The 13125-nt window shown below is 26.0% G+C and overlaps 1 protein-coding gene across 1 annotated transcript in view; it reads right to left on the bottom strand.

Moving 5' to 3' along the window:
* The window catches only part of LOC100573338, a 74571-nt gene that overhangs the window by 61117 nt on the left and 329 nt on the right, over positions 1-13125 (bottom strand). Inside the window, exon 2 of the mRNA XM_008188977.2 lies at positions 3209-3421. Within this exon, the coding sequence (XP_008187199.2) occupies positions 3209-3421 (213 nt within the window). The remainder of the gene's footprint in view (positions 1-3208; positions 3422-13125) is intronic.

Raw genomic sequence — 13125 nt, 5'->3', positions numbered from 1 at the left:
ATATATATATATATATACTAAATACACTATAGGTCGTACTGAAATATACATCCTCAGGAGAATATTTTATCTTTTAGTGTAGGTAGATATATTGTTACTTGAATGTCGTATATACGTTAGGTACATTTATGTTTAAATGAATGAACGATCTAAGCACTTAGTAATATTAGTAAATGCCAAAAACCATTAAGAATAAAATCTTTTTAAACACTATAAAAGGTAATATTATAATTATATTAATCTTATACCGTAAGTAAAATGTTATTAATTTATAAATCCAATTTGTTATTTATTATTTATTAATATTTTCAAATTAAAAAAAAGTTTGAAATAGCTATATAGAAATATAATGAATAATGAGTCTATGCCGATAACATAATAAAAAAAAATATGTATCAGCCATTCGGGGTCTCAAATTCAAATGAAATGTAATCAATCTGATAGTAAAAATTAAAAATACTACATATTATACTTAATATTTAAAACTAATTATACTATTGTCTATTTGGTATTTAATTTTTTGCGCTTAGCCAACCAAAATGTTATCTCAGAAAATCAATAAATTGGAAACGAATAAAATTATTTTAAATTATATTAATTCTAATCAATTAATCAATATTATTCCTATTGATGGATATCCAGATTTAAATTTCCAATATTGGAATATGTTTCAGTAAAACAATATTGAAGTAGGTACTAATAAGTAGGCATTAAGTTAATTAGTCAAAGAACTATCCAAATTATCTCAAGTTCATTACTTAAAAGGGTTATGTTGGAATAACTGTATATTTTATAATCTTAATTGAATTTATGATTATTATAGTACATTATTAACTGTATTATTTTTTTTTTCGTCATAGTATACATATAGGTGGTCAAACAATTTAATATTTTTTATAGTATATTATATTTCTAGTGTTAAATTTTCTTGTAAGAAAAAATAATTATCTACAAAATTAAAATATTTTTATTTTTGATTAACGATAAAACTTCGAGCATTAGAGACACATTTTAATTTTAATATGCAATATAAATATGTACCTAGTAATTAGCATTCCCATTCAACTAAAGAAATAGCATTACAAAGTTAGCTTAAGAAAACTGTCAATAACTTTTCAGATCATATCTAATTTGACTAACAATACGAAATCTGAAAATCAATTATAAAAACAATCACAAAACGATAGAAGTTAGTGAAAAGGTTTCGTTAAATTTATTAAAAATATCCTTCCTATCCGTATTATACTGTTACTGGCTAACGATTTTTCATCGTATCTACGTGTAATATTTGAGCATATTTTATCATCTATAGGTAGGTACTTGTGTACTTTTGAATTTTTCCAATGCTTATTTTATTTGTATTTTTATACAAACTAATTTGCCTAGAAGGCAGTGACATGGAAATATGGCACATGGATAACTGTCAGAAAATGAATCTGAAGAACTTTTCCCAGGAACCAAGACACCAAGTATAATATAATATTACACAGAAAGGGGCATGTATAATTCAAACCGTATGATTTATGTGTTTCATACACACTAACACGGAAATAAATACACAAGCACACGATGCGTATAAACTTATCTGCGGTAACAATCGTTGATGACCGGAAAAACGGTTTTACCGACGTTGACAACAATGTTTTTGTTCGGCCTGTGCCCTTTACCGGCCATGTCGTCCACCGACCTTAATGCCTATGTTAGTCCTCGGTAAAAAAAAAAACTTTTTCGAGACTATGTGAAACTCGGAAGCTTTTCTGACAATAAAACGGAAACGCGCATTAAATCAAGTCGATTTAAGTCACATAAAGGAAGACAAGGAGAGGGTGGAGGAAAAAAAGGTTTACGATGACAGGCATGGGATTTTATTCGAGAAACCAGCTGAATGTCTTCACAAGATTCTCTTGATTTTTTTATTGTCCCGTGACTATTATTTAAGAGCTGCATTGTATTTATTCAATAACTAAACAATGAGGTTAGTATTTCCTAAATAATAACCCGGTAATTACTCTCATGCACATAATACCAAACACAAATTATTATATATATTAATAAATGATAATTGTTATATTAAATTTAAAAAAAGAAACATCTTCTCATCGTACTTAATATACTGTATATTAAGGGTGTTCAAATTTTGATGTTATTAAATAACTTTATTTTATGTGTACGATGTATATTGTGTATACATAGATTTTCACAGTGTTTGTTTTTTCCATCAATAACTATTTTTATAAATAATAATTTGTATAAAAATGTATTATTATACCAGAGATCCACAAATATTATTATAGTTCTAAGCATAGGTTTTGGATTAATACAACTGAAGATATCAAGACGACCCTAGTTTCAATATTCGTGGATTTCGTGTTTCTTCTAAATCTTGAACAGCATATTTTAGAGTTAATTTATGTTGATATTACAACAATTATTTTACAAATTTCCATTAAGTATCCATAATCATATTATAGTTATGTAAGTTTTAAAGCTAGAATTTGGTAAAGGAGTATAAATATTATGGGAGTATTATTATATATTTTAAGTAAAAATATTTTATATTATATGTAAAACGACAAGTCCAGTAAATTTTTTATATACAGCATTTTGTAACAATAATATTATAATAGTATTATAATAACGTTATACTAATATTATCTACTATAATTATATTTTCAAATGTATTAATTGTTTGTTTGCAAATCAAATCAATAAATAAATAAATTATTCGTAATTGTAATATTATAATAATATTATATTATTATTAAACAAAAAAATGAAGTCTGTAGTATAGGTTATAGGATTATCACTAATCAAGTTGAAAACAGTAACATTTTATGTAAATTTTCTTGTTTTATTAATTAAAGAAAATATATCTATATACAATAAATTATCATGAAGCATGCGTGGATATCCATCAAGTTAAAATTTTTAAAAAAGGCAATGAGTTATATGGTTTATTGTTTTTCATAGGAATAGGTTGATATACCTACATATTATATGGCTATATTATTATACTTATGGTTTAAAATATGTTTAAATCTTAAAACCTGAAAAAATATTTTTGATTTTTGATCATCTTCGTGTTATTTATATGTATTTAACTTTCTTCTTCGACGTAAAGTCGTGTCATTATAATTTTAATAAAATATTTTTCCAAAATAGTTATGATTATAACACTGATTTAAATTAGTAGATAACGTGTACTTACGTCGACATTAAGCCCGTTAAATGGGAATGTCTGCGTTCTGGGTATCATCCCGGGAGAGTACCTGTAGAATTCGTGGCTTCCTCTATACCATTTGACCGACAACATTGGAGCTCCGTCTAAATTGTAATTGCAATATATCATGACATCGTGTCCTCTTTCTACTGCTGGAGGTATGAACTGTATGCTAACGTTGTGCAAACCTTCGGACGATATCTATAACATTATGTAATAAATAGACATTAGTTTATAATGGCTCATAATATTATTGATACACCACACATTTTTACTATACATTATTATACACACAGTGGTACACATAAAGTTATACAGATATAGCAACTTAAGTCTTAGATTCTGAGCAGAGCGAGGAAACTAGTGGTTTTACAATGATATGTGTTTTTTATTTTTTAGATTCAGAATAGAACGATGAATGTATTGATTTTACAATGGTTTTTATTTTTTAATTTTTAAAATTTTTTTTTTTGCGTAAAATATTATCATCAAATACTTATACTTAGTAATAATAATATCATAGGCTGTCCGACCGTCTCCGCTCAGAATCTTTTTTCTCATACAATGATATTATATCATTGAATTAAAACTTAACACTATCCATTACAGTGACCAACATGTGACCTACTGTACAGTAGAGCGATATCCACTTACCCGCTTTTTTAATACATATATGATATAAAAAATCTAAATTATATCATAAAATACCAATACCTACGTGTGACTACTGTTACATTTACACAATAAAATATTATAAACAATGTAAGTGTTGGGTAATGATAAAATATGTTTTAAAAAAATAGTCGATAAATAAAAAATACAAGGACTGAGTTAGGTTAGAAATGTACTTTAATCATTCTACCACATGTCAGTGTTGTATCATAACAATCAATTTGAAAGCAAAAATAAATATAATCACGTAAATTACGATCCTGAACTGATATAAAGAAACTTGTATGTGTACATTTAGTGTTATCGAAAAGTTGGGAATATTAAAAAAGTTTTTCCCTCCAGAAATACAATTCTCGCTGGGATTCGAACTTAGGTCTTCCACTAGGTTTCCCTAAAGGTAATAATTTGCTACAGGTTTATGCATTTATCCTAGAAAGCAACTGGGAAACTTAAAAATATATAGGTAGGTTCCTAACATACCTATCATCATTAAATGTGGCACTAGTCTGTGTCCAATTTATAATATATTATGCTATGTAGAAACTATTATGGTTGATTCTTCTTACTTGAAGTATGTATCACATTAAATTATAATTTTTAAGCAATAAAATACATCAGTATACAACCAATAGAAAGTAAATGTGAAATACATGGTCTGAGTGGACCAAGTGTGTCTTAGTTACTCATGAAAAATACCAATGCATTCAAAATAAAAATTAATTTATGGAACGTAAACTAAAGTAAAAACAGTTATTATTAAAAGGTTTATAATTAAATCAAGAAGACAAATTACCCTCACAGATCAGTTTATAGCCGAACGAGTTCACAACAACTCACTGAACATTAAGTCAACCTTACAAAATATTTTCTTTAATACTGTATAGTTTATAGTGTATACTGTATATAGTATAATATTATGTAGGTACAATTTAAAAATGCCAATATTTCACAATTTCGGATAATGCCCAAATCAAACTAAAGTCAACTGTTTTATAAAAAAAAAAAATATGAGTCAAGCTATCAATTTACCCTAATATATGAATTTTTTATTAGGTACTAAAAAATCTCAAACTGCATGTATGCAAATTAAATTAAATTAAAACAAACCAAGACAACATTATTTTCATATTTGGAACCGCATGTTGTATACTTGTATTGAAGTTTACTCTATAAATAAAAATATAGCCCTTACAATTATTGAATGTAGGTAAATACTTACTATTATTATCATTTTATATGAAGAAAAAAAAATTCAAATACATGATCATGTTATTTGAAAATATATTTATTAACGTATAGAAATGCATGTTCATTAAATAATGATTAAGTTTATAACTTATAATCGTAACTCTTTGTTAAAAATAGGTATCCTATTCCATACATAAATTATTATATATATCCATACTATAATATGGTTTCAATATTCACATGTCAAGTATGAAAGTGTATAATTATATTATGTCCTTCTCATCTCGTTTGAAATTTATACAATGAAAATATTTGCTAACATAACTAGTCAGATTTCATAAGTATGATTAAGGAGAATATAATCGGGGATTAGGATAAGACGATAAAAGGCAATGCACTACCAGATTGACTTTTTGGAGTATAATATCATTGGTCCCTAGTGCGATATCTCGTTTGAAATTATTATAGCTCAGATTTATACATATTTTTTCGGTACTCGTTAACCCATCCACCGTTTTCAAACGCTATTCAAATAATTTTGAGACATTGCCAAGTATTTTGAACCTCTGACAAATTCATACACTGCAGTACGCCTAAAATCCATAGATCTGGAGCTTGATAATTCACGATTTATGTTGTCAGATAAGATTCTTGGATGTTTTTATAAACATATAAATAAAAAATATATATACTTGGTGTTATATAAAAAAAGATTGATAAAAAAAAAGTATCAACAATAATTGTGAGTAAATTGTAAATTGTATCTTATTTTAAAATATGCTAATACAATATTATTCAGTAGGAAACTTGGTATTATATCGTTTCATTAACCTACGTATTACCTACGTAACTTTTAATTGTTTTTAATATAAATATAATATTATAATATTGAAAATAAAGATTAAACATTTAAAAAAATAAATATCAATCATAAAATGAGCAAATGTATAATATACAATTGGTGAAAAGTATTTACGTTGTCCGTAGAATTCGTATTTTAATATTGAACTTTATACAGATTAATTCAAAAAAAAAAATAATTAAGTCGTAAAAAGCGAAACTTTCAGAATTAACTACTATACATTATATCAAATTTTCACTTTTAATGTTCCTGTTTCATTTAAAAAAAAATAAAACAATTGTGGGTAATTACGAACGTGGACAAGGTTGTGTATACAATTTTGAAAATTAGTGTGACACACCATGGATTTAATTTTTGCTTAGGAAAATCAAATATTTTTGTTGTGTTAATATATAGCCCAGAAATTGGTTACATAAATAAAATTAAAAAACAAATATTGGTTTAACCTAGCCTATGCATTGATTTTATTTGTTGTTTGTTATTCAAATGTACAAAAAATCACAACGTTTGTATGTTTGTAAATTATAGACTCAACAACTATTCAAACAATTTTGACAGGAGCTTTATAGATTATTCTTAGTGATATCAGGATAATTTAGAAAGCAGTTGGAACCACGTAAAAAATATACCAAGCTATATATTGATATCCTATCTGATCCAATCATTTAATCTACAAAGCAAGGCATACCAATACAGATTTTCCCGTGAGCTAAGGCACCTATACTAAATTAGATATTCAACGCTACAACGCAGAATTTCATGTTTATTCATTTTTCCCCAGGTGAAGTCGTGTTTTAGATATTTATTAATTTAATAAAGTCACAACTATTTTACTATAACACATTATCATGCTTGTGATGACGTACATGTGCCGGAGAATGCAAAAAACCTATAATTAGAATATCATCTGTTTGGTTAAGTAGGTACCCATTATTATATTATTATTTATTAAAATAATTTAAATTTTAAATTTTAAATTTTCAAGTATAGTACTTTACAATAGTTACTATCTTATGTCAGTATGCATGGTCAATTTATGTGTCACATAGTTTAACATGTAATAATGTATTATAACATGCATATAGATCTAATATACTTATTACTTATAGTTAATTGGATTAAATTAATTTAAAGTTGAGATTGTTCTATATTGGAATAGAAAAGTAAGTTTAAATATTTTATACATTTTATACATTTGTACCCCTCTATCTTCAGTCTTCACATTTAGTTATTAATAAGCATTTATAAATTAATAAAAAAAAAATTATATTATGTAGTATCAACATTTCTAAAAACATTATATTTTTAATTAGGTACTATCACCTATTCAAAATATTATAATACTAAGTAAAATTAAAGACGTTTGTAAGTTGAAAAATTATACTGTAATGATAGGTGGCAGAAATTATCCAAAAATATAAATGTGTTATGGTTCATATTAAAAATATGAGTGGCCTGGTGTGACGCGGTGGTCGACTTCAGTTCTGAAGTCAATCATAAGCCAGTGCCATTAGTTCCCGGATTTGTGACTAACTGGGTTCTATAGTGATAAATCATTGTCACATATATACACGAGTTATAACCAACCGTACCACCCCCGTAGAAACAATCCTAATAAAAAACCTACGAACAGAACAGCTAATGGCTATAGTTGCCGAGCTTCAGTTCAATAAAAAAAATATGAATATTCATCAAGATTTATACTGAATCAATAAAGTTCTAAATAATAAATAAATTATATAGATAGGTAATATTTGTGCGATGTGAATTAAGTAAATTTAAAAATTTTATCTTGAATTCTTATTTTACAATATAAAAGACTTGAGTGTTATAAATGTTTTTTGTTATTTTATAACAAGTTAATTTTGTAAAACATTATGAATTTACAATTTGACTTACACGTTAAATATAGTCCAAAATTCTTCTTTCTGGTACTTCTACATTGAAAAAATTAGATAAAATTTTAAATAAATGTCAAGTTATTTGTTATTGTTAACAATGGAAACAATGAGGTTCATCGATGTCGATTATAATGAAAACCACTTGCAAAAAAAAAAAAAACTGTTAAAAATAAAATTAATTATTTACTATTGAAATATCTGCAGATATACATGTGAGTTAAAAAAAAATATTTTTTATTTCTAGGTCATATTCGTGTGGATGGAGTATAATACTGAGTGGGTACATCGTCGACATTTGGGAACAATATGTTGAAAACACGAAAACGCGAGATGTAAAATGACCAAGCACACGATTTATGAAACAATATTTTGAATTTATGAATAGAGATGACCCATGTCAAAACAGAACTGGACAACCCATATACCTTACAATTTTAATTTAAAATGTATTATCAGCCTTGAAATTAAGAAAAACCTAAAACAAAACCATGATGCAACAACAATTAACATTTTAATTTCTTAAAATATGTGAACAATCACAATTAATGGTACAACATTATTGATGTGTTACATAAAAACACATAGTTTGTTTGAAAGTTTCAAAATAAAATCGGTAATAATATTTTTTAAAATCTTTTTCAATTTATTGTAAAACTCTAAAAATGGCTTTTTTGTGTCAAAGTTCCAATTTAAACTTTCGATGAATTCACGAAAAAGCAATAAAATATATATAACAAATATCACATTGTGAATTTACATCACAAGTATAAAAATTATATATTGACTTTAAAAGTGAAATATTTTTGTCTCGTGAAGTCATGCAATTGATCGACACAAATAACTACTAGTTTTACTATTTTATAAATTTTAAACAGAATTTTTAATAATATATATTAAGTATTTATTTTTTTCTGAAAATACATCTATAGCTGTATTAGAAAAGTGCTATATTTCATATTTATGGGGGGTAGAGATATATTATGTATATGGTATATTCTACATCATAATAAACACAACACGGTTATTCTATAAATATTATTGGTATTTATTATGCCTATAATAGCCGCCCTCTAGACTTAACTATCCACATTCATCAATTTTACTCTACGTATTTTTTTTTTTTTTTTAGAAAAAAAAAGTCGAAATTTAGTACGAAATAATAGTAGGTACGCGTAATAAGCGTAATAAGTGTACGTATACGATTTAGAATTGAGTGATGCACGTTTGGTCTTACAATAATGGGGGTTTTCTTAGTTTTACTTTTTATTGTAGAAATAAAGTTTCAATCTTAAACTTTCAGATACATTTCTAGTAGAAAATCAGATCTAATTAGTATTTGGAGAGGGAGTGTTATAATTAATAATACAATAATTGTGTTTTGAATATAATACTTCCCGTTTTGCTGTCACTTGTTTTATTTTTCCTGATTATTTTTAAAAGTACGGGAACTTTTTTAAGACATTTTTGATCTTCTTACAATTATTATAATTATTACAAATAAATATAGGGAGATCAAAAATATTCTAAAATAGTCTCCGTACTTTTTAATATAATTGGGAAAACAAAAACAGTGACAGCAAAACGTGGACGTACTCACACAGCATTTTAATATTTCCCAACTATGGCAAAAATATTTTCAGGAAAACAATATATGGATGTCAAAATATTTGAAAAAGTTGCGTAAATAATAGGAAATATTTTATTTATATTTTTTGGCCAAGAAGTTCACATTTAAAAAATATTTTGTAAAAAACATTAACAAAACATTTTAACCATATTTTTTCAAAAAAACATTTTCAGGGAAACATTATAAAAATATTAAGTCAACATTTTTGTGCAACCATATAATCAAATATTTTTTTATCGTGAGAATAAAATATTTATAGAATATTATTAGTTCATTCATTATTCAAGCACTCCAAAATAATCACAAAATATTATAATTTCCCAAATGCTGATATATACACAATAAACACTAGTTTTTGACAAAATCTAAAATATATTAATCGTAGAAAAGAATCATGACACTTTTAACATTACATAAATCATCATTTTGTAAACACAATTCATTTTTCAAAATGATTGGATTAATTTTAAGCTATTTTTAGCCATTTCAAAAATTAATAAAAAAAAATACACTTGGCTAAAACTTAAAAGCCTAGAAATGTAATACAAGATCAGACATAAATTAATCTTACAGCAAAGTAGCAAAGTTCCACATTTTTTTTTATTACAGAAACATAAAGATATGAAAAGTACATAGCTACAAACTATTATTTATATAGACATTTTAAGTTCAAATTGCCATGAAGTTGGATGTTTTAACTAAAAATAATTATTTTAGATACATTTTTTACACTATGTGCATATATTGTTAACATACATACACAAATTTTCAAAATATTTAGATTAATTTAAGCTATTCAGACCGATAGCAATTCACACCATTATATCATAGCTAGTGTGTGGTATTTTCGTAGGTATTGACTTTCTAGTCCAGAACATAATATATTAATTTTCTATGAAATAGTATATTAATAATTATCACATAGAATTTATGTGATGTATTATTTGCAAAAATTAATTCAACCTAGGTACCTACCGTATTAATAATAATATAAAAATAACATACTATAACAGCAATATAAAGATACAATCAAGTATCCTTTAAAATGTATGTTGACTGTTGACAGTCCATTTTCAAAATCGTTTTTCATTGAATACGATTTTCTATGGAATTAATATTTAACCCATCATTTACAGTGACCTACTCAAAGAGGTACACTTGACGTCTATACTTTACAACAAAACGATTTCCCCAGCTGTTTTTTCTTTAGTTTCGTAATTTTATATATTTGTCAATATATTTATATTTATTTTAATGGTAAATTGTAATATTTATAAATATAAAAAAGGTAAAACATGTAAGCTTTTCAATTTAATAATATTATAGCTAATATAATTTAATTAAAGTATTCAATCAATACTGCTTAAAATTATACTAAAAAAAATTGTATAACATTTTGAATTTTTGTGTGACATTAAAAATATATTATGGTTAACAATTCAATTTATAACCTAATAGAATTATAAGTTATTATTTGGGCCCGGATTTAAATGCCCTTAAAACCATTATATACGCTCTAAAAAATAGCCATAAATGCCCTTAAAAAATGCAATTTACCCCAAAAATAACTTTAGAAATTACTTTAAAAATGACATATTCATTTTTTGATGTTTTTTTTTTTTTTTTGGGGGGGGGAGGGGGGGCATTATTGAGCACAATATTTAACCCTATTAAAATTACTAACATGAAATAAAAACGTACGAAATACGACCGTGATGTAACACGAACTCACTAATTATTTGTATTTATACAAAGTACGGGTGACGCTCAATAATTAAGATAAGATTAAAATTGAACAGAAATTAATTGAATCATTGACAATGTGTATGGGAAAAACCCGATAAATCTATTAAACGAAAACAACTTAAATATCAAGAAAGCAATTTATTATTAAATAATATTTTGAATAGGCTACATTTTTATAGTATATTGAACAAATATGCATTAAAATACAACAAAAATGACTCAATAATGCTAAAAATGCTCTAAATATAAAAAAAACGTCGAAAAATGATAAATAAAATGTTTAGCTTTGAATCACTCGTTGCATGAAAAAAAACTATGAATTTGGAAAGCATTGTCTAAGATCAACCAAAAAAATATGCACTTTGCATTTAAATCCGAGCCCTAGTTTTTCTATAAATATTGATTATTCATTTTTAGTTGAAAAACGTTTTACTGTGTTATTATAGTAAATTATTGTACCTACGCAATAGTACGTAATTCATTGTAAACTTTTCTAGCACTTTTCCTCAGATATAATTTATTTTAAAAACGATTTATTGATATGCATAAGCTGCAGTTGATTTTAAATTTAAGTTAATGGCTGTATGTGTGCCGGGAATTGATTGAATTATAGTTTTATAGCTTTCGGAAAGCGCCTGTCGATTAACGCTGCCGGATGAGACCACAAAGCCCCACGGCTCTGTTGAACCGGAATTACTCTGTACTCTTACGTCCATTATACTCTGCTGACCCAGCGAGACTACTTTTACACTCCATTAGAGTTGGATAGTAGAAACTGGAATTTCCGGCCGGTGACAAAACCCCTCATGAGCAACCGGGATTGATGAAAAATAATATAACAAAAAGCTTCATTCGAATCCTTTGTTGATTTATACAATTTCATAAATTTGTTCAAGCTTTCATAATAAGTCATTGTATAATTATATGCTCCTGAAACTATAACTGTGTCAGATACATTATCAAATAATTAGTACCTACCTAAAAACAAGTATGAATTAATTCCAAGTGCATTTAATCGTAGAGAATAATTGGTAATATTTAATGGATTATTTATTCTAGCTAACTAAATGAGAATATTTTTTTTGATAAATAGACCAGTTAATGAAAATTATATAATAATTATGTAATTTTAAACTACTTTCACCCTTCTTTGAAATTTGAAATTGCTAACTACAAAAAAATACAATAGTAATATTATGTAGGTTGTGTACAAATGTATTTTATTAATTTCATACAACTTTTAGTGACTACCAACAGTGACCACCCAAAATGTTATGATTAGTATTAATACAACATTAAAATTAAATTTAAAATACACCAAACATGACACGAGGACCATATTTATAGATTTCACTTTGTTACATCACAAAACAATAAACTGCGTACTATAATAATACGTATTTATAACGTTTTTACAATTTTTTTTTTTTCAAGTTGTCATAACTATTTTTGTGTAGTTCCAGCGGAGACGGTAGTAATTAAATTTCATTTTATAGAACGTCTTTTATTGTTTGATGCTACTATCAGTTTCACGGGAATTACACAAAAAAAAGTTATGACAACTTGAAAAAAAAAATTTGTGAAAACAGAGATATTAACTTCTTCGCTGCGGTGGGCTATAACATATTATAATTTTTTTTTAAGAATATAATATTCAGGGGTGGCTCCAGAGCCTTGGTTAGGGGAGGGGGGGCAAGTTATAATTTCACAAAATCTGATAACAAAAAGAAAACAACAATTATATTAACACAAATTCAAGTCGTCTATTTTTAGTCCATTACCCAGCAGGTACATCGTATACACCGTCATACCTCTATGGCCCATATAGTCCATATGACAATATTATAATAATTTAATATGCATTTTTTGTTAACAATATACATTTTTTATAAATACGGAACTTGGGGGG

This window comes from Acyrthosiphon pisum, chromosome A1, assembly GCF_005508785.2.
Source record: "Acyrthosiphon pisum isolate AL4f chromosome A1, pea_aphid_22Mar2018_4r6ur, whole genome shotgun sequence".
NCBI classification, from domain to species: domain Eukaryota; kingdom Metazoa; phylum Arthropoda; class Insecta; order Hemiptera; family Aphididae; genus Acyrthosiphon; species Acyrthosiphon pisum.
The sequence above is the reverse complement of the archived record's forward strand: the minus strand, read 5'-3'. Positions and strand labels throughout refer to the sequence as shown.